This window comes from Typha angustifolia, chromosome 8 (assembly GCF_048772165.1).
Source record: "Typha angustifolia cultivar Huaian chromosome 8, ASM4877216v1, whole genome shotgun sequence".
NCBI classification, from domain to species: Eukaryota; Viridiplantae; Streptophyta; class Magnoliopsida; order Poales; family Typhaceae; genus Typha; species Typha angustifolia.
The window spans coordinates 5,497,677-5,520,384 of record NC_133246.1 but is presented as its reverse complement, the minus strand read 5'-3'; the positions used below and the strand labels follow the sequence as shown (position 1 = coordinate 5,520,384).

The window sequence follows — 22,708 nt, the reverse complement described above, 5'->3', positions numbered from 1 at the left end:
TGGCCTGATGATCACCTCTAACTGCTATACACATACATAGATAATGATCTTAACAGATATCTCACTCATCTAAATAAGATTTTTGTACTAAAGATTGTCATGCCAAAGGCACCATGCACGCTAGTCTTGGCTTGGCACAATAAGAATCATAAAATGCGTTGTCCTAAGAAAGTGTGTTGTTGGCTAGATCGCCTCAAGATGCCTAGAAAATTTTTAAACACTTTTAGTGTCAGAACCAGAAAAAAAAAAAATTAATTGGGGGTTGAGAGTGGAGGGTGCACGTGCTCTGCACGTGCAGCCCCTCCCCTCTCCCTCTCCGGCACACGACGAGACACAGAGATCTCATCTAATCCGAATCGGATTAGATTTGATCTTCTTTTAATCTATAAATTAAAACCCTAATCCCTTCTCTCTCTCTGCTTTACCATCGGAGACCACCACGTGACTCTTTGGTAAACCTTCTCCCACCCCTCAAATTAAATTTCAATTTAATAAAGTAAATTAAAAATACCTAATTTGGGGGTTCTTCGGCTTCATCGGCAAATCTGGCCAGCCGGCGGCTTCGGGTCGCAGCCGCTCCATCTAGAAGCATCTTGTTGTTGGCCTCATGCCGTGGGCGTTCACCGTTGGAGCCCTTGTGGTTCCGGTCGCCGTCGGCCATGAGATCGATCGCCATTCGCGGGTTCTCCTCCACCTCGCGAGAATGGCGACACCGTGTGGGTATTGGGGAGCTAGAGGCGCGGCCGGCGAACCGTCGCCACGATGGCCGCCAGTGTCTCCCTTTCTCTTTCTTTTCCTCTCTCTTTTCCTTTCTCTCTTTTTCTCTCTCTCTCTCTCTCTTTGGCTTGGAGAAGACTGACTGGGGCAACCGAGTCTGGTCTTCTCCCTTTTTTATTTTTGGATTCGGGTCGGGTTGGATCCGAATCCAAGGAACCCGACCCAATTCCATTTGTTAATTGGATTGGGCCTTGGGCCTAATCCATTTAGGTGTTAGTTGGGTGGGCTGCGGGCTAACTGCAGCCCAACCCAACTGATTTGGGCTTATTTTGGCCCAAATTAATAATTATTGAGTTAAATTGTAGAAAATTTTTAATATTTTTTTATTAAAAATGTTATTGTTATTTATTATTAAAGGTGGTGATTTTTAGCACGTGAGCTAAGGATTTAAGATTCAGTTATCTTGCCTAGACTCAAATAAGTGGATTCACTCACATATTTATTTTATTATATTTCGTACCTTTGTCAGACTATGTAAATTTTCTGTGTGCAAATTATTTATTTTACCCTTACGTGCAAAAATTTAATTGTTACAATTTCTGTGTGCAAATCTATTTATTTCATCTATACGTGCGAAAATTTAATTGTTATATTTTCTGTATGCATTTAATCATTATACTCAGTGCATCACCATACTTCGTGCAAATATTAAAAATTATGAAAAAAAATGAGACTAGTATTGGTACGACTTAGAGAACAGTCCCGGTATAAATCGCTTGCAATTTTTCATGGTGACTCAAGTCTATCTGGAAGTCCAGGGGAAAGTCCTAAATCAGATCACTACGGTGACTTTTTTAGGTAACTGGCGGAGTTAGGAAACAATCCTAGGATGAATGAGAAATTTCCTAGGTGACTCTAACTTCTCTCAATGGTTAGTAGAAAAGACAGAGTTTGTTGATCACATAGTGATACCATCTGATAACCCTAACCGGATCAACTATGAAGAAAAGTCCTGAGCGTCATCTCGAGGTGACTTCTAGTTGATGCGGATCCACAGGATTTAGACCCATTGAGACATATGACAGTATAAATATTGAAAAGATGTTAATATGTTGAAACCGTGCAAGGTTATAAGTTGTGACTCTCTATTGTTATCATTGTTATTATTTAAAGAGCATGCCTATTGCATATTGTTACGGATATTATTGCTTTTAGTTTAATTTTATTTAGCATTATTCTGATTAAAAATTTATTTGGTTTTCGAGTGGATTCCACTCACTGAGCTATAGTTGTTGGCTCATAGATTCTTTTTTTTTGTATTTATTTATCTATCTCAGGTAATAGTCAGCGGGGCTACTGAACGAGATGTACCCGGACTCCACCTCCACTTAGGATTCACCTATTTATTTTTCCGCTCTTTTGGATTTTATGCTTTAGATTAAAAGTTTTATTTATTTTGTTTAGAGACTATAAAATATTAACATTGTTTTATGTTTATTGCAATTAGTTCAAATTTAATAAAGCAAATCTTTATTTTATTTATTTATTTTGCCATCGTACACGTAGAAAGTACTAATAAAGCTTCGTATATCTCAAGCATATTAAGATGCATGGCCGATCATGATTTCTATTTCGGGTCGTGACATTTAGGGCTTGAAAATAGATTTCAAAGGCTAAATTGAAGTCCTTAGATCTAGAAATTGGTGTATTGCATGCAATACCTCATAGGAGATAGTAGATCTACTTGAACAATACACCAATCAAATTCTACTTTGAAGATTTTCCCCATTGTTTTCAGATATTTCTAATTTAGGGCGCATAATTTAAGGACAACCAAAATTTACATTTGACTTCTGACATTTGAAATGTAATTTTTATAGATCAAGCACCAAAAGGTCAAGGAATATCAAAAGTGAACCCAAATCAAGTTGCATTGAAATTTGAAGTTGATATACCCCATGTCTTATAGCATGGAATAATATGGGTAGGGACGAAGGAGTATTGAGATACTCCCAAGTCCCATCATATCTCTGTCGTTAATCAACTGACACGATACATTTGAAACCCGCTCCATTGGCATGGCAATCCATTCTCTGAACATGTTTCAACAAAGGCAATCAACAGGTTAAATATCTTGCAAGAGCAAAGGTCAAGTGTCTTTACTTGCTCCCTCAATTCTTCATTATCTTATCTGTTTGATTCTTTCCTCTTTTGCTTTTCTTCTAATTCTAAATTTCACATTTTAACAAAGCTAATTTGTTATATATCAATCTTTGAGGTAAGGAGTTGATCAAAGTGAACCAAGAGTTCAAGACATTTTCTTTGAACTAGGCTGAGATATTCAGATATCACTATTTTCAATCTTTAAAAAAATAACCAAGGTTCTAAGTATTGGTACCAGAACCAGCCACCCAAAAAAAAATGATATTATTTGTTGTATTGGTGGGATCAGTTGAAAGTTTCGATGTCGGACGCATTTAATTATAAAAATTAAATTTTAGAACAAATGGCACACATGTATTTGAACATCAAGAGCAACAAAAAACAATTATCTTTTACTCTCTCTTGGGAATTAGTTCACTCACCTCTTTCTCTCTCTACTAACATCTCTTTTTACAATGGGTCTTTTGTTCTTTTTCTACCTCTCTATCTCTCCTCTTCTCTCCCTCTCTCTACTCTCTCTCTCTCTTGGATCTGACTTGCATCCAACCAATGCCGAGCCAACTCCCATCCCATCTGTCACGATCCGAAATATGAATCATGACCGGCCATGTATCCTAATAGGTTTGAGATATATGAAGCTTTAACTAATTATCCGTATAATATAATGAAACTCAAAATTATTTAATAACTCCAATTCAAAAACCTTCAAAAATAAAAAAATATCTAATTATATAATCATTGCCTTCTAAACATTACTAAGGCAATATTTAGCTTTTCAATTTGAAACTAAGACCCACTATTATATTTAAAAATGTGAGTCAATACCCTAAGTGCAGATATAGTCCTAATATCCATGTTCATTCGCCATGCTGAGAGGCATCAAAAATATTAAAAGAGTTTAATGAGCTAACAACTTTAGCTTAGTGAATGAATCCATCCAAAAGTTAGAAAATCATTCTTTATATAATATGAGATATTAACCAAAGCTCAAGAATTAATAGCAATAGCCAACAAGCTCATAACATGAATAATAAGTATAAGCCATATAAACGCAATTAGCAAGCTAATATCATGTTCTATTTTATCATGCAAACCTCCTCAATTTCAATAGTGCCAATTGCCTCAACTTGGGACTGTCTTAGTGGATCTATATCAACTAAAAATCACCTCAAGATACGCTCGTGTCTATTACTCATAGCTGATCTAGTTAAAATCAACAAGAGGTGTCATTATGAGATAAATGCAACCTATCTTTTTCACTAACCATAAAGAGAAATTAAAGTCATCTCAGAAAAAATTCTAGTCTAGCCTAAAATTGTTCTCTAACTTTATTAGAGTTACTAAAATAGATCATGTACTGATTAGGAATAAGTCTCTCTCATCAACTTCAAGATATACTTGAGTTACCACAGAAAGATACACAAAAAATATCTAACATGTGTTTGTTCTTGAAGTTTTACCAACCCATAGCCAATATTTTACCAACGATGACAGTCTGTAAGAACTGGAAAAAAGAATATTCACGTGCAAGGCACTTGCCTCACTAGTTTCCTCCTTTCCTTCTCTTCTTTTCTTCTCTGATTCACTAGTTTCCTCCTTTCCTTCTCTTCTTTTCTTCTCTGATTGGGATTAGGGATCACTGAAATCTCGTGATGCCCTAATTATTATAGCCTATAAAATCTCGTTGTCGCTCTTGAGTCCTCGTGGCTCAGGAAGTTCTAAAGGCAAGCTCCATGGCCGATGACCATGGAGCTATGCTTATCGGTGTCGACTGCGTACCGCGGACATCCTGTAGGAGTTGCCAAGATCGCGAGGGTCGCATGGATGCCTTCAGCTTGGCCTTCTGGCAGCATTGTCACTAGCTCTCTCTCTCTCTCTCAAAAATGAAAAAGGCAGACTCGGGTTGCCCGAGTCTCATCTTCATCTCTTATGTTAAGGGATATGGGTCGGATTTGGATTTCGAATCCAAGGAACCTGACCCAACTCATTTAACTTCTTGAGATTGGGCATTAAGCCCAATCCATTTAATTAGATTTATGGATGGGTTGTGGGCCAACGGCAACCTAACCCAACCTTTGGGTTTGAATGGCTGCGGACCAACCGCAACCCAACTAAATAATTGGGCTTAATCTAGCCCATTTGAATAATCTAATTAGTTTCAAATTTCAGAAATCATAATGTTGGTTAAATTAAAGTTATGTTATTTATTTATTATAAAAGGTGGTGATTTTTAACATGTGGACTAGAGATTTCAGTTATTTCACCTAAACTCAAGTGTGTGAGTTCACTCATGTTTTTATTCGTTGTGTATTTTATACTTTTTACATGACTACATATTTTTCTGTGTGCAAATTAAATATCATATATCTATGTTCAAATTAATTATTATATTCTATGTGCAAAATATATAACTTAGTATATTGTTATACTTCATGCAAAATAGCAATTTTAATAATTATGAATATAAGTGAAAATATAACTGATATTTGGTATGACTTTGAGAACAAACTCAAGCTAGATATTCTTCGTGAATCTCTTTGTGGTAACTCAAGTCTACCCTAAAGTCCAGAAAGTAGAACTATACCTGATCAACATATAATCTGTTTAAGTGACTCTAGTGTGAGTAAGTCTACCTTGACGTCTAGGGAACAGACATATGCCTGATCAATACATGATTCGTTTAGGTGACTCTAACGCAGTTAGAGAACAGTCTCAAGTTGGACTAGAAATCTCTTTGAGGTAACTTTAATATCTCTTTATAGTTAGTGAAAAAGACAGGTTGCGTTCATTACATAGTGACATCTACTGGTGACCCTTAAAAGAAGACACAGTGTGTGTTTATCACATAGTAATACCTCCTGGTGATCATAACCGAATTAGCTATAAGAAAAGACTCATGCTTATCTAAAGATGATTTTTAGTTGATGTGGATCTCCGGACAAAAGCCCAAGTTGAGACAGCTAACATTATTGAAATTGAGAATGGTTGCATAATGAAGTAGAGTATGTTAATTGCATCCTTGTGGCTTATGCTTATTATTCATATTATGAGTCGCTGAGTATTGTTTTCATTATTGAGCTTCAGTTAATTACTCATATTAGATAAAGAATGATTTTCTAGCTTTTAAATGGATTCACTCACTGACTATATTGGCCCATGGGATCTATCTTCTGAGATTTTAAGTTCTAATCAACAGAGCAACTGAGCGAGATGCACCGGGACCTCACCTCCACTTGGGATACACCAATTTTAGCTTTCAGTTCTATTAGTCTTTACATTTTAAATTTTAGTTAATTCAGTTTGATTAAAGACACATTAGTGATGGCATTGATCAGTTTCATTGTTGTTAGATTACATTTATTAAAGTTAGCTATTTATATTAAATTTTTATCATGATGGACTTAGAAAATTATTTATTAAGGCTTTGTGTATCTTAAGCCTATTAAGATACATAACCAGTCATGATTCCAATTTCGAATCGTGACACCATCTCCTCATCTCGATATTGTAGAACTGCTACAGTACCGTTGCCAAAAACTTTCTTTTAAGATTTTCTTTTCTTTTTCTAAGCCTCCATTTTATAGATCAAAGATATAAGAATCCTAATAGGATAGGGATTATAATCTCCTTTCTCAATTATATACCTTATTATAAATATTAATTTGATTTATCCAAATCCTAAAGTATCAAGGATTAAACTAAATCTCTCATTATCTAAATAATTATCTCTAATTTCTTATTTATATATTTATTTTTGAAATTCTGAGTTGTTACAGCATCTCTTTCTTCTCTCTCTCTCACGAATCTGACTTGCGTCCTACCTAGGCCAAGCCCCATTCCCATCACATCTCTTTCTTCTCTCTGTCTCTTTCTCTCCCAAGAAAATTGGTGGTTCTTCAACATAGATGAAATAGAATATGATAACCAAAGAAAGGAATATAGTTATAGCAAAAGAAACTTTCTTCTAAAATGAATGCTTACAACCTAGGAGGCATGATTTACTGGAAATCTATAGGAGCTAGTGCAATAGAAAGAACAAATACACAACTGCTGGAGAGAAACACCACAAAAAGCTATCTGAAAATAGTTGAAAAGGCAAAAACCTCATGCCAGTACCTGCAGAAGCCTATTCATTGGGACTGGTCTCTTGAGATCCCAAATAATCTCTGATGCCGCGTTCAACTGACCAGGAGTCAGTGAATATGGAAGAGCTTCTAACAATGCCCTAGTAAGAGAAGACCATTCCTTCACACAAGCAGCATTTAGCTCTTGGTTTTTGTATCTATACAACAAATTTTCCTTTTCAACCCGTGTACCAAGTGCTTGAAGCATTTGAAATAGTCTCCCCAACTGGAATAATAACAAATCACAACATAGTATAAGAATCTCTGATTCAAGAATAATTGTGACATGTGCAGCATCCTAGATATATATATATATATATATATATATATATATATGGAACTTCACAACATCACCTTTGACAAAGTATATGATAAGTTTCCCAAAAAGGCAGTAACACAATTGCAAGTATACTGAGGAACGGAAACTCCACTACAGGATGCCAAAAATTTTCTTACACCAAAGTTACCGGAGTATTTAAGTAACGAAGATATTAAAGACAAAAATTCCAATGTAAAATGAAACTCCAGCTAAGAATTCCAAAGTTTTATATATGCATTCCCTTTGTAGCACAACAAACAGGAAAAGAAATAAAGAACAACCTTCTAGAGTTTCATATATATGTTCCCTTTGTAGCACAACAAACAGGAAAAGAAAAATGAATGGCCTTGGGAAAATATTAGGCCAAAAAAAAAACAAAAGAAAACAAAACAAAACAAAAACAAAAACAAACATTGGAAATTGGCAGTAGAAATGTGTACATTTTTCATGTTCGATTAAACAATCATTATACTAGACAAATCAATTTCAGAAATTTCATAACGCAGCTCTAGAAACAGTTGGCACCTGGTACCTTTTCACTGGGTAGCCTGTTCACCGAGGTGTTCCAACCAAAAAAACAACCATACCTCAACTTGCATGGATTACTTGATTTTTCTACTTTATAATATCAGTAGAAGTATGATGCCACAAGCAAGAATCAGATACACAGACACATAAATATTTGCACTTTCCCACCATGCAATGGGAGCCAGATATAACCATTTAAGAGATCAAAATCGCAAGTTTTTAGTTTAAGTATGCATGAGTTAACCCCCATATGAAGCGGCTGCAACTAATTTGATATACATGATATTTACCTGAAGGTAAAAGAAATCATCGAATATAATTCTTCTACGAGCCAAATCAGCTTCATTTAAATGTTTAGGTTGATGAATTCCCATGTAGGCCTGCAATTAGTCAGAAAAGTGGAAACTATTTGATGATAAAATCAACAGACCAGTATAACTGTATAAACAACAACAAAAAAACAAATATACAAATAATAACTCTACCAGACAGGCCTTAGAAGAGGAACTAATCATATCATTATTAGACAGCATTTCCAAATTATAAGAAGGGAACAGATGGGCAAAATACTAGTAAGTCTACATAACAAGTATAATCAGAAAGCAACTTCAGCTCACCACTTGAGCACATTACTAAAAAGGCTGAGTCCTCAACAAAATAATCAAATTTCATCAAATTTAAATCTACAAAGTGATGGCAACTCAACATATTGTAACAGACAACTACAATTTAAAACTGATAATGGTTAATCTTAGCAGTGCTTTCAGAGTTGATCATCTTAGACAAGAATTGTGTCAAGCACATTTCAGAATCAGCCTGCTACTCATGAAAATGAACGTCAATAAACACTAGCTCATTGGGTTACTTCAGCAGATTAGCAAATTAACACTATTAATCTCATTCAGTCAAACATTTTCTCCTCCATATTTATTGTGTAAAACATTAGTTCATTAGTTGTCACCACAAACTTTACTGCCCACAATTGACATCATTAAGCAGCTCTTTTGCTCACTTATACTCATCAGATATGTAACGGAGAAGTACTTTGATTGCAATAAACACTTGATGCGATAAAAATTTTCCGAGGTTTGAGAAAATGAAAAGCTCTGTTGTGCTAATGTAGATGAGCCTGATACGGTTAAATAGTTAAAATTCCAATGTTCTAATGCAAATGAGCCAAGTCGGGCAAGTTGAAATGCATGTGTACCATAAGCCAACCTCAAGCAACTCCAGCTTAATAACTGTAAGTGTTGCCTCAAGATTGACTCGCATTAATACCAAACTCGTCCAAGCTTGGGCCAGTTCCTAAAAGAAACACAAGTTCTAGTGCAGCTATAAAGAAAAAATCTGCTCAGAACATGAGATTTAGTCTGCTCATACCACAGGAAGTAATCTGTTCATGCCACAAAATGTTAGGGAGATCCAGAAGTAGGAAATTTGTACATGCTTCTCAAACAAGGTCATAATTTGAGCTCAAACTCGGCTCATTTAATAAGCACAAACATAGCCGAAAACTAGACTAGTTTGAGCGGTTTTCAAGCTAACAACCATATTTGACACCCCAATGCTGATGTAACAGGTCATATTTGAAAGGGGGTAATCATCATCCAACTGGAGTTTCAAATGGAGTTCGATAGATGTGATGTTCTTGAGAAAGCAAACCATTAAACAATTGCACCAAATGTCACTGACCAAACAGGCAAATGCAGTCCTGAAGACAGACATATTTTAGTCCTTCAAAGTTTTCCTTATTTTTGTAGAGGCCAGCAAAACAGACTAAATCACACAGAACAAAAGACTTTGCATAGAAGAAACTAAATTCTTCCATCAGGTCAACTTGGTGATTGAAGCTAAGAAATTGAATTGAATTACAGACTTACATCAACAAGATTTAATAAGTTGAACTCTGTAAGAATCTCAGGGGGCATAGGATCCATATCAGAAGTCAAAATCTTCAAAGCTCTGCATATACATGTAAGTTAGAACACAACCTTGCAAAGACGATAGAAAAAGACCTTAGTATTCACAAATAAAAACTCCTACTTCATTTTTAAGTACAAATTGAAATTCCAAGAAAGCAGTGAGAAATACAAATTCAATAATTGCATGGGAGCTAAAAGGTTTCATTTCCCATCTCATGGAAAACTCCGTTTGCCCTCTCAGCCCTATCTATATCTAGGGGTATTTTAGATTATACTATTTGGTGACATAACTAATAAAAGTATTTCATTATGGTATTTCTCAAAAAGTTTGGATGACAAGCCTGCAAAGTAGAGCACTTCTAGGAAAGGGGAAAAGGAAGTGTGGTGCATGTTTATCTTTAAGAGTTTCAAATATTTATACTTCTAGTTGCATTCATATTATCATCAAAACAATAGCTGTTAGTTTAGTATGTTTACTTGTTATTACTTGAAAAGCTCAGTAAACATATGGCGAGCAATTCCTTAATCACTTCTTCAAGAACAGTATTACACAAGTAAGAAGGCCACTTGCTGCACTCCTAGTTCATGGCAATAAGTTGCTCTTTGGAGTTAATGTGAAAAGCTTCCATGCTAAGCAAAATATGATAACCTTCCATATATTAAGTTATGTTCATAAATAAGGCAAATATTTACCACAAGAAGAACGAAAAAAAACATCAATCAAGTATCATATCATACTTTAAGAGTACAAAAAGGGAATCTCAGAAAAGGTATTACATTCTTGCAAAATAATGGGAAAATAAAAGAAGTAAAAATCAAGCTGGTAGGTGACAATGGTAACCATAACAAAGGGGGAAAAGTCAAGAGTCTCCATCCAATAGCTTATGAACCTCCAATCAAGGATGGTCGTGCCACACAATGGCCGGCACAATATGGCACTTGTCAGCCATGCCGAAAGAGAGGGAGAGAAAAAGAGGAGATAGGAAGACTATTCGCCTTCACCCTTCGTTGCCCACCATCAAGCAATCCGCAACATAAGTTAAGTGTTTATTTGACCCGACCACCCATCTCCTTCCTCATTGAGCTACGGCACCCTAACGTGAGCGGCGTCTTCTTCTTTGAGCTAGGGCACACAAGCAATGGGCAACGATGAGCGACGAAGAGTTGATCGCTGCAGAGGGCAAAGACGAGCACCAACAACGACAGAGAGTTGATCACTGCTAGAAAGAGTGATGTGTGGCACCCCTCGTGCCACGTGCCGGTATGCTGTGCGACAAGTATTTATCAGCACGGCCATCATTGCTTCCAATTATAAGTGATTATATTAATTTCTAAGACATATAAAAGCCATTATGCTGAATGCAGCATGTTAATAGATAAAATGGAAAATCCTTACCTTGCCCTACTCTACAATTTGCTTCTGCCAAATAACTGGGAACATGAATAAGATGCCAAATCTAGCTTGCAGCTCAAACTTTGCAGTATTAGTCTCGAGAAAGGTAAATCAAGAGGCACATAAAATAAAAGGCTACATTTATCATAGACTAGAATAGTAAGACTGGAAGCAGCTACATAAGGTAGTAGGTAGTTGGTAGTTGATAGTTGGTAGTTGGTAGTTGGTAGTTACTCTAATGCTAAAAGACCATCTTTAGAGATAGTATGTTCTTTGATTAATTTACAAGGTTTTGTTCTGAGAAAAGGTTGAAGGCACAGAAAATGAGAGAAGCTGGTGTGTATTTATACAATTGAGTTAAGCCCTCTTCTGAAAATGAGTCAGTGGACAGTTTGACACCTTCTCAAGTAGTTAGCAGAACGCTGAGACAGAATGAATCTGATGGCCATCAAACACTTCAAGAGCATGAAATATTCATAAGAGCATATGTGTTCAGAATAAATGATGGAGAATCTGAAAATATCTTAAAAAATGCATTGTCTTCAAGTAAAACCCTCCCAGAACATCTTAAAACTTATTTTGATATAACCAGCTATGAGAAACCAACAACTAATACACAACTGCAATTGTGCAAAAGCATAAGAGGAAATAAAAAAGATAAGAAAAAACACAGATTTAGGAAGACTCTAACATGTTGAAACTGACCACTGACCTAGATATGATGTCCCCAAGAAAGTTTGGTTTCAAACCCGCTTTTGATGGGTACAAAGGATATGGCCTCCTCTCAAGTTGTGCATACCGTTCTTCCTCCTCTCCAAGCATGTCAATGTTGTACTCTCTCATCTCATAATGGTCTTCTATACGCATTTTCTTAACCTGCAAAAAACACCATAAACATTTAATCAAAGATAATGAAAGGTCAACGTCAATAAATCATATACACGACAATATGGTCGAACCAGAACAATTAAGCCACGGAAATAGTAGTCAATTGTCACAAGCATGTACAAAAGGCCATGAAATCCTAGGATACAATGTAATTAGATCTTGATTAAGAAATTAGTTGGATCCAAAAGGAAATTTTATGTCCTCACAATCGTGGGACTTTCAGTTGAATCCAAATCAAAATTAGAGTTGGATTTTGTCTATAAATAAAACCCTAAATCCCCTTCTCTTTTACCCTAGCCATTTCTTCCCTCTTATTCTTCCTTTCTTTACCATTAGGGTCATCGTCATGGAATCGGACCGCTGGAACAATCAGAGATCACCATACGACTCATCAGTAAGTCCTCTCCCACCTCTTAAATTTAATTTAAGTTTAATATGGTACATTATAAATACCTAATTTCCTTGGTGTTGTGGCTTCATTGGCTTCAGACCAATGGACGACTTCAGGTCAGTGTCTAGTCTTCACCAGAATCTTGCGTTGCCAGGTTTGTGCCCTGGATACTCCCTTTGGAGCTCTCGTGGCTAAGATTGCCACCGGCCAAGTTTTAAGGTCGTTGGTTGTCGCCAGTGGCTTCTCCTCCATCTCATGTGGTCTACAGACTGCGAGACTAGAGGAGAAGCGCGCAAGCATCGACCTCCTTGAGGAAGAAAGGTTGGTTGGGCTCGGGTTAAACATGAGCCAACCCTTTTTCTTTTAGTTGCAAGTTCAGGTTGGATTTAGAATCCAAGACCCGACCAGAACTAAATTAATAAATGCTGGGCTACAAGTTAACTTGCAGCCCACTCCATTGCCAATTTATTGGTTGGGCCTTGGCCCAACCTGATTAATTGAATTCTGTCGGCTCCAATCCAATTCAATGGGTTTAAATCAACATATATTACCCATTTATTTAGTTTTAAAATTCAGAATATTTTATTAGAGCTTAAATTAAATTTATATTATTTCTTTATTATTTAAAGGTGGTGTTTATTAGTATGTGGACTAGAGATTAGAGATTTTAATTATTTTATCTAAGACTCAAGTGAGTAGGTTCACTCATATCTTTATTCGTACCGTCTTTCATACTTTTTATCAAACTATTTATTTCTCTATGCACGAATTTAATTATTATATTTCTTTGTGCAAAATATATAACTCAATGTATTATTATACTTCGTGCAAATAGCAATTTGTTAATAAACAAGAATATTAGTGAAAAAATATAACTAATATTTAGTATGACTTAGAGAACAGTTTTGGTATAGATGACTCGTGACTTTTCATAGTGACTTAAGTGTACTTGGAAGTCTAGGAGAAAATCCTATTTTAGATCATTGAGGTGACTTTATTATATAACTCTACAGGGTTTAAAAATAATCACAAATTATATCGAAAGACTTTCTAAGGTAACATCTCCTAGTTAGTAGAAGAGACAGGGTGCATTTATCGCATAGTGACACCTCCTAGTAACTCTAATTGGATTAGCTATGAAAAAAAACTCGAGCGCCATCTTGAGATGACTTCTAGTTGATGTAAATTCATAGGGTATAGACTCAATTGAGGCAAATAGCATTATTATTATTAAGAAAAATTTAGTACGTTAGAACTGAGCATGTTATAAAATAGGACTCTCTGTTATTATTATTATCGTTTATTATTGTTACTTAAGAACATGTTAGTGGAATTGTCCTTTTATATTGTTGGATTTCGATTTTATTTGAAGTTATAAATTTTGGATTATTTGGCTTTTGGATGAATTTCACTCACTAAGCTATAGTTATTGGCTCATACAATTTCTCCTTTTAATATTTTAGATACTGGTCAGCGTGGCGACTGAGTGAGATGCACTGGGACCCACCTCTACTTAGGATCTACAATTTTTACCTTTTAGTTCTTTTGGTATTTATGTTTTAGACTCTCTGTTAATTCAATTTGCTTAGAGACATATCGGTCTTTTCTTTATTGTTGAATTATATTTATTAGAGTTAGTTGTTCATAATTAAATTTTTGTCATATTGAGACTTTAGAAAAATATTAATTAAGGTTTCGTGTATCCCAAGTGTATTGAGGTATATGGACGGTCATGATTCTAATTTTGGATCGTGACAATACTTAAAACATTTAAGGTTTCTTTGTTCTATATGAGTAACCTATAATACGAAGGTCGAATTTTAGCTAGCTAAGTGGTCTGGAAAGTTGTACAGCCTTCAAGATTTGTTGGCCTAACCAAATGGTGGCACTACAGCTGAAAAGAGCTTCTCTTACCGAGGAGAATGAATGAGTATTGGCCACAAGAAGAGTTTTTTAAAGAAGTAAAGCAAAGGCCAAACATTTGAGCAAGAGTTGGAAAGTCAATGTCATCAAGATTTGATTTGTGAACGCCTTAAACGTTTTTATCATCCTCATCAAATTCCATATTACATTTTAAGGAAGCTTGAGATTAAAATCAAGATTCTTATGGGCAAGGATAGCCGTGCTACAAGCACGGCCCATGCCAACCATCGGCCGGCACGTACCACCAAAGAGGGAGAGAAAAAAAGGAGAGAGACTATTCACCTTCACTATTCGGCCTCATCGTTCCGGTCGTTGTTGCTTGTCATTCGCATGTCAGAGCCTCGTCGATGAAGTTGGCACTCTCATCCAATGAGAATCCAACATGCAAACGACGAGGGATGACGAGGTTAGTAGCAACGAAAAACTCGATGGCGAGCAGATTGCTCCTATAAGGGGTGTTGTGCAACACCCTCATGCCACATGTTAGTAGTACACTGGCTTGGCCATTGTTGCTTATGGGTCCTTAGGTTAAGTTCGAGTCTCAAAGGGGATGCAAGTGATTAAAATTTGGTTGTGATTTGGATTAAATAAACATAGCAATAGATTAATCTTCTCTTCTTCTAGTTTGTGATCTTTCTTCATCATTCATCCTCATCTTTTAAAACATGTTTATTCATTTAACAGCAGTTATTCATGTTTTACCATAGCAAAATAGTCAAATCTCCCACATATATTTGATGTCTTGAATCTATCTGGACTTGATCTTTCATCTCCCTATAGTTAATCTCACAAAAATGAAATGAAAATCTGCCAATAGGCGTAGGTAATGTTGTCCACATCAAATAATTCAAATTTTATACAATGATGAAAAGATGAAGTTCTATGCTCATCCAAAAAATCAAAAATCATACCAACAATAATCAAAATGTATTATGATGATTCAGCACATATGACTGCATCGTTGTAATATAAGTGAAGCTGCATCCAAGTATCAACTAATAGAGACAAAATTTTCTTCAAATACTATGCCACATCAACCCAATGAATAGAGATAGTACATTTGTACAATGCTGCTAGCAAGAACATACTCAACAAAGGAAAGTTTACAGCACTCGTCTTGAGAAAATTGCCAAATTTAAGTTCACTAAGAGCTATTCTCTTCATTTTATTTATCACTTGTAAGATGATGAATAAATGAGAAAAGGCTTAACCCCTCCAATTTTTTAAGGAATAAAACAGACCGTGTTTCCAGATATTAGTTTTGTATGTAGGACAAATAGAACCTCTTAGGTTGAAGAGATTGAAGTGACTAGGAAAAGAAGAAGATGTAGACAACCAGAGCAAATAGATAGAGCATAAGTAGGCCACACTTCACCAAGGAAAGCTTCTTCTTCTTAATCACTCAATCAATCACACAATTGTTTCACCCTTTTGATATCCTTGTCACAAAGTTTTTTAATCAAAGAAAACCAAGTTGACCCATAATATAACTTTATGCATACTACTAGAGAAAAGCCCAACAGAAAATTGTAGATAGAAGACATCTTGATTACAAAAAAAAGCCTAAGACCTATAAACTTGAAATTAGACTTCAATTCTTCATCAAGTTCCTATAAACAACAAATAGTATGGTACTTGTTCACACTTTCATCATACCTCCCAACCAAGCTCAATCAGGATTCATGGCTGCTGTATAAATATTCTAACTGAAATTAAACTACAGCCTGACTGTGATATAATAGCCGAAATTCCAAATAACATTGCATTAATATCTGAATCATATTACAGTGCAAATACTTGAAGGGCATTATAATAGCAGCATATAACAAGTGAAAGGGAGTCCTAGTGCACAGCACTCCCATCGATGCAAGGTTTTGGAGGGACTATATACAGCATTATCCTCATTTCTGTAAGGTTGTTTTGTGACTTGAACCTATGAATTCTTAGATGCAAAAGACAACCCCTACTATCACATGAACTAATGCCCTTTACAGACAATCAATGTTCTAAAACGCATGTGGCAAGTACATAGTGGCCAAGAGATCACATGGTGCAGGGCAGATGGCAGGCACCATGGCAGGTGATATAGGCCCAAGGGGGGTTTCAGATAAAAATATTACAAAAATATATTACCTCGGCTATCTATTTAATATATAATCAAATAAAAAAGACAAATTTGACAAATTATCAACATTCAACACATGATAAATATGATCGGCATATTATGTAAAACTTTAGAAACATATGCAAATAAATTAAAGTGAAACTATACTAGTTTTCTTCTTTTGTATCTCAGTCAAGAAGAATTAAAAAAACTGCTGAATGTAGTAGACTTTAGCATTTTATCTAGTAAACACAACTAAATTTCTTTAAGTAGGTTTTAGAAAGTTGAAACTGAGAAGATGGAGAAAAAAAGTTAGTTGTTAACTTATAATTAGTTGGTCTTGAAGCGGTACCACTATTTAGCCCACTATAGCAGGCTGGTATCCGCTGAAGCAGCCACCACAGTCCAAAATGCCTTTCTGGGCCACAACAGCTTTAGCATAATGGTTAGATGGTGAATCCACCATGGCAGCCAACAAAAACCTTCTTATGGAACACTTTGAATAACAATTTTATCATCATATTATGAAATATATTGCTGCTGAAGTACATATTACATACAATAGAAATGGGTTGATAATCTTATTTCTGTAAAATATTACTAAAATAAAGACTTTTCAAACCTATTAATTAATCTAGGTTTCCTTAGTGCCAACTCATTCCAAATTGCCACATCACCTACCCTCTTCCTCTTCCTCTATTCCCTCTCTCTTTCGTCATCTGCTCCTTCCTCCTTGTCATGCCACACTGCAAACCCCATCATCGAAGTGAGAGGCAAAGAAAAGGGATGAGAACTGCCTCTTCTCTTTGGCTCCTTAGGGCCCTCACTTGGGAAGGCACAGCCATAGAAGACTGAATATCGCCCCTATCTTCATATAAAAATATACAATAGAAGACATCTTTTTAAATATCATTACTCGTTTCCGTACATAATTTTGAGATTCACAAAGTTGAAATAATTAGATATTCATTAATCTTTATAGTTGTTTAATTATTTAAAAAGGAAGAATGTATTCCCATGAGATGGATTCATCATCATAAAGCAATAAAATATTAATTAGAAAAAAATGCAGAATATGAATATCACCTACCTTACCACTAACATATACATGATCTCCCTCATTGTACTTCGACTGGATACTTCTAAGAAAAGGTTGGCATGTAAAACGTCTGCCACGAAAGAACTTCTTCAAATGCAAATAAATGATCTTCTTTTCCTCAATGCTGAAGTTCTCATTCTTCAATTCAGAAGGTACTTCAATACGTAGAAGCTCACAGCTAACAACCACCTCAAGGAATGAAAAAGAAGAGCTAGCCCTGATTCCCCTGAGGAAAGTAGAGGCATTAGACATATTTGAATAAAAAAGCTGATCATATTCACCTATTAAGATGTGACTTTGACTGTTATGCAGCAAAATTTTGGAAAATATCAAAGAATGTGCAAGTGGGAATGTAAAAAAGAAGAACTAGACTGATTATATGAGGATAATTCTTCCCTACTTCTGAAAATAAAATGAGTAGCATCATTCTCAGAAGACAAATGACGGAACATTCAATGCAGAAACAAGTTGGTAACCAAAAGCTTTAAATATAGATAAGCCTACCCGAAATATGTAACTTAAATGTGTCATTTGGTTGTCACATAAGGTTAAAACATGGTTAAGGGAGTTATGCATGGTATGGAACGACAGGGGCTACAGTAAGGAATGGGCATTTGTTACCTTCCACCACAAATAGGATAACATTGATAAAGTGCTGATCAAGCCACATCTCTATTTTAGAGAGAGAAATGCATATAAGATGTGTTTGGCTATAATTCATGAACAAGGGAGGGTTAATTCATGAATATCATCCCTTATTCAGCAACAAGATCCGAAAGTTTATTTTTTGCTATCCTTTCACCAATAAAATCTCAACTGCCTGAAACAAAAGGAATATGGTCCTAACTCCAGAGGACACAATCTTGATATAAATATAAGAGAAGTACCAACTCCATTCAAACACCTACTTTGATCGAGCACTGGTACAACAATTGAAAAAAAAAAAAATTAGCGCTCACGTGTAGCCCTTCTCTCCTCTCCCATTACACAACGAGGAAGAGGTGGGTGCGAGAGTTCTAGCCAAAACATTGGATTCCCAACTCAAAATCAAAAAACCTATCTTATAAATCATAAACCCTAATTTCACTTTTTCCTCTAATTACAGCCAGGGGTCAAAAAATTAGGATCGGGATTGGCCTTCCGAAAAAACGATACATATCGGTCAAATTAGCCATATCGGCCGTATTGGTCGCCTGAATCGGATCAAACTTTTTTAACTACATAAAATTCTAAATATTATTTAAAAATGCAGGAAAACTTCTAAAAATTTAAAAACAAGTTTACCAAAAATAAAAACTATGGTGTAATAAAAATTGAAAAGAAGAAGAGATTAGAAAGAGCGTGAGTGGAAGAAAATCAAACAAAAAAAACCATGATGCAGTGAAGAAGAAGAAAAAAGGAAAGAGTAGAAGAAATAAAAATACTGAGAGAAAAATAAAAAATTTAATTAAAAAATTATATACCGAAGTTTGTCGGAGTTTATCGGAGTTCGTCAGAGCTAGATCTCTCCGTAAGAGAAACAATGATTATTTATAAAGAGAGAATAAAAGAAAGAAAAAAAGTAAGAGAGAGTGAAAGAGAGAAAGAGTTCGGATTGAGCTTACATCGAGATCGGATTTGACCAATCCCAATCCAAATCAGCCAATACGGCGAACCATGATTACAGCCATTTTCCCCTCTTCCCTCCTCCCATTTTCTTTTTTTTCATTCTTCTTGTCAGAGTTGCACCATCGAATCGGAGCATCAGAGCATTGAAGCACCGTCGAAGCAATCGGAGACCACCACTTTAAAATTAAGAAAAAGAATTTTTTTAAAAAATTGCAACTCCTTCGTATTCTATTAACCAAATCAGCATCACCAGGATGGATAAGGCAAGCCTTAACTATCATCTCAAGTGGCATCCAAGATTGTCCTAGCACACGACGCCTGCAAATGCATGCAAGATGTTTACTCCAAAATGTAGGTTCCTACTTGGCCATATACCATAACTAAAAAAGAATCCCAACTTTACATTCCTATAGAAATTCATTCTTAAGTATCTGTCTCGCCTTAAAACCCAGGATCTTGTGATCTTGTGATCTTATTTCCACTTATATGTCCATAGGTACTACCTAGGTAATCAGCAGAGGAAGGATTTTCTTCCTCTCAAGTAAAAGGAACTTAAGCCTTTAATTATTTAAAAAATGAGAAACCATTTGATCTTTTTTTCTTTTGAAGTTAATCATCCTATACTTATCCTTGGCAAGAATGCAAGTACCAGTAGCAACCTAAGAAAAGTCAAAAATTCAACCAATCAGCCATCAATCTAAGAAAAATCTCTGGCTCAAACATAATAGTGGGTTAATATATTTCTTTGAGATATCCAAGAACAATACTATAGTTCGAGACATCAAGTTGACATGATTATTTAAATTTTGGATTCACCTACCTTGAGGATAAAATAGTTCCAACAAACATCAAGTAGTGCCCATCATCTATAGAACCCTGAGCATTTTGCAGATCAGCATAAGTTCGAGGAAAATGATGCAGCAATTTTCGCACCTGTAGAAAATCTAAGTATGAGCACAGTGGAAGACTTCTAGATTAAGTGATTAACAAATTCAAATATGTAGATAACACCGTGTGGAAACCACTATCTTCAAGCTGGCGGCACTGCCTACTGGTTGTGCCAGGTATACATCTGACAGGTTTGTCCAAAACAGGTTCATCAGGCGTAACCGGTGACTTATAGTTAGTCTCTTTACTGCTTGCTACTTCTTCATAGTAAAAATCTGTCGTAGAGGAACTTTCTTCCGTGGAAACAAGAGGTTTTAGATTTGTGAATGAATGGCCCAGAAACTGCCAAGCTGCAACAAGTCTGTCAGAGTTGTAATTTGTGCAGCTTTCAGGTGATAAATTATTTTCATTGCTCTTTGTGCATGAAATCTCATCATACAATTCAACAACTGATGAATCACCCAGTTTGATACATGGAAATCTTGCACGAGTCACTGAAAAATCTACGTCATCAAGCATGCCTATAGAATCAATTTCAGATCCTCTTTGAGTTCTTTCTTGCTCAATTAAATCTCGTATGTTACTATAACCCATTAAGATTGACACCTGTAGGATTCAATGAAACAAATTTTAGGATGTGGATGCTACCAAAATAACAAAACAAATTAAACAATTGTGGCACAAGAGTATCTAGAAAGAGAAACTTCTACTGCAACTATAATAAAGAGGAATATCTCCAATAGGTAAGGTGGTCAAAATTATATACCTCATGCATCTATTCAATACTGGATTGAATTTAATACAACACAATTTTTCTCATTCCTTAAAAGCCATTTTCTCAATTACTAAATATATTGACAGTATACATGTTTAGCGACTTGATATGAGATTCCACATACTTGACTAAAATAAGAGGTATGAGAATGAGTTCTCAAACAATCAGGGCACAATTTAGTTGTTAACATAAAAAAAATAACAATATAAGCATTTTTTAAACGACTGTTTATGTCCAGATCTGTGTTCCAGGTCATGATTTGATGGAATTGCTAGTTTCCCAGAGAGTAATATGGCTTGACTAGCTTTACTCCTCATTGATTTGATTTACAGATACTTTATCTATTGACGGTCCATCTTGAGAAATGATAACAATAACACATCTAATAAATCAGTTCTGCCAAAAACATTTCGACTGTTAATTACCTTATTTAGAATTCTTGACCTCTCTGACATGCTTGCTGTGGTATAACCACTGACTTCTTCCAGCAGCTTTTGCGCAGAAGTGTGACCGGATCGAGAATACCATCTCGCAAGCTTAGAATGAAGAAACTTGCTAAACCTGGGGAGTGGAATTGGTATGTGACAAAAAAAAAAAAAGATTAAAACTTTACGCCAAATCATGAACTTTGATAGCAAAAGCCGCATTATCTGCACCCCACCTCATTGTTCTACTACAAAATTTGTTGCGGTATCCACTCACGACTTGAAAAGAAATAGCACCGGCTAGATTACTCTCATTGAATCCCTGAAAAATATCAACTTCGCCGGATGAAAATCTACATGGTAATTTAATTACAGGAACTTATCACTCACGGAAAATACCACCAAAAAACAACAAAGATTTGAGAAGCCTTACCCTCAGTGCCGGTACAATGTTTCCATGACTCAAACCCATGATACCAGATCAGTAGAAGGGTCGTAAAAGAACCGACCTCGAGCGAGCTGACGCAGGAGCGGCTCGGCTCGAGCTCGATAGGTCGACCAAGACGGTCGTTCGAGAGAAGTTCGACTGTAGCATATAGGAAAGCGGGAGAAGAGAGGTAAAGAGGGAGGGAGCTTGGATGAAGCAAAACGAGTCAAGAGGAATAGAGAGGGGTGGGGAAATGCGAGCTCGTGGTATTTGATACACAAAACGGCTTTGTTGATTGCTAAAAGCCACCAAGGACGCTCGTCAAAAATAAAAAGAAAATTGCTAAAAAGGCACCGTTCCTCAGACCCAACCCACACACTCTATATTTTTCTATAAGAATAAAATAAATAAAAAAATAAACAAATCTTTTACCAATGAAAAATTGAGTTAGGCTATACTAGGGGGAATTTGTTTAACAAATTAATTTAAATGTCTTAGAAATAGTAAGATTATGCTCTTAAAAAATGTATAATTAAATTTTAAAGTGAATGCCCGTTGAGGGCTTTTGTGTACAAATACACTGTGCCGTGGTAACAGAAATATCGATAACTAATTTATCATTATTTTTTTTCTTTTCTCTAAAGGAGGGGTAAATTTATTCGTAGTTTGATAGTATAATACTTATTACGTTATTTCTTAATGGTACTGGCATTTTGGATTATGAGTTAATGAATCATAAAAATAAATAAGTATGAGAGGGGGTCTAGATGTAATTATTTCTAAGATAAACGAGTTGAGATATATGGCTTGCTCAAGCTCGCCTTATTTATGAAACGAGTTAGCTCAAGATGAGCAGCTCATCAACTATAAGAGCAACGATAAGCTTGTCGGAAAAGTAGTGAAGTCTTAATCCAAGTGAAACATTATTCAATACAAGCTTTATAATCTAACTCAACCCACGAGCTTAAGTTATTAGATAAAAGATCCAAATTTCTATATAAATTCTTTCTTTTT

The 22,708-nt window shown here is 35.6% G+C and overlaps 1 protein-coding gene across 2 annotated transcripts in view; it reads right to left on the bottom strand.

The window, feature by feature from the left end:
• Positions 1-21,970, bottom strand: part of LOC140764894 (ATP-dependent DNA helicase homolog RECG1, chloroplastic/mitochondrial) — a 34,727-nt gene extending 12,757 nt beyond the window's left edge. Inside the window, exons 1-10 of one of the 2 annotated variants that reach the window (XM_073103722.1) lie at positions 21,701-21,970; positions 21,504-21,620; positions 21,268-21,403; positions 20,191-20,673; positions 20,000-20,112; positions 17,563-17,797; positions 11,879-12,042; positions 9,732-9,813; positions 8,142-8,231; positions 6,997-7,230 (exon numbers count right to left, since the gene is read on the bottom strand). In XM_073103722.1, the coding sequence (XP_072959823.1) occupies positions 6,997-7,230; positions 8,142-8,231; positions 9,732-9,813; positions 11,879-12,042; positions 17,563-17,797; positions 20,000-20,112; positions 20,191-20,673; positions 21,268-21,403; positions 21,504-21,508 (1,542 nt within the window). In that variant the 5' untranslated portion in view covers positions 21,509-21,620; positions 21,701-21,970. The remainder of the gene's footprint in view (positions 1-6,996; positions 7,231-8,141; positions 8,232-9,731; positions 9,814-11,878; positions 12,043-17,562; positions 17,798-19,999; positions 20,113-20,190; positions 20,674-21,267; positions 21,404-21,503; positions 21,621-21,700) is intronic. The other variant, XM_073103721.1, reaches the window with a different exon arrangement.
• Between the last annotated feature and the right edge of the window lie 738 nt (positions 21,971-22,708).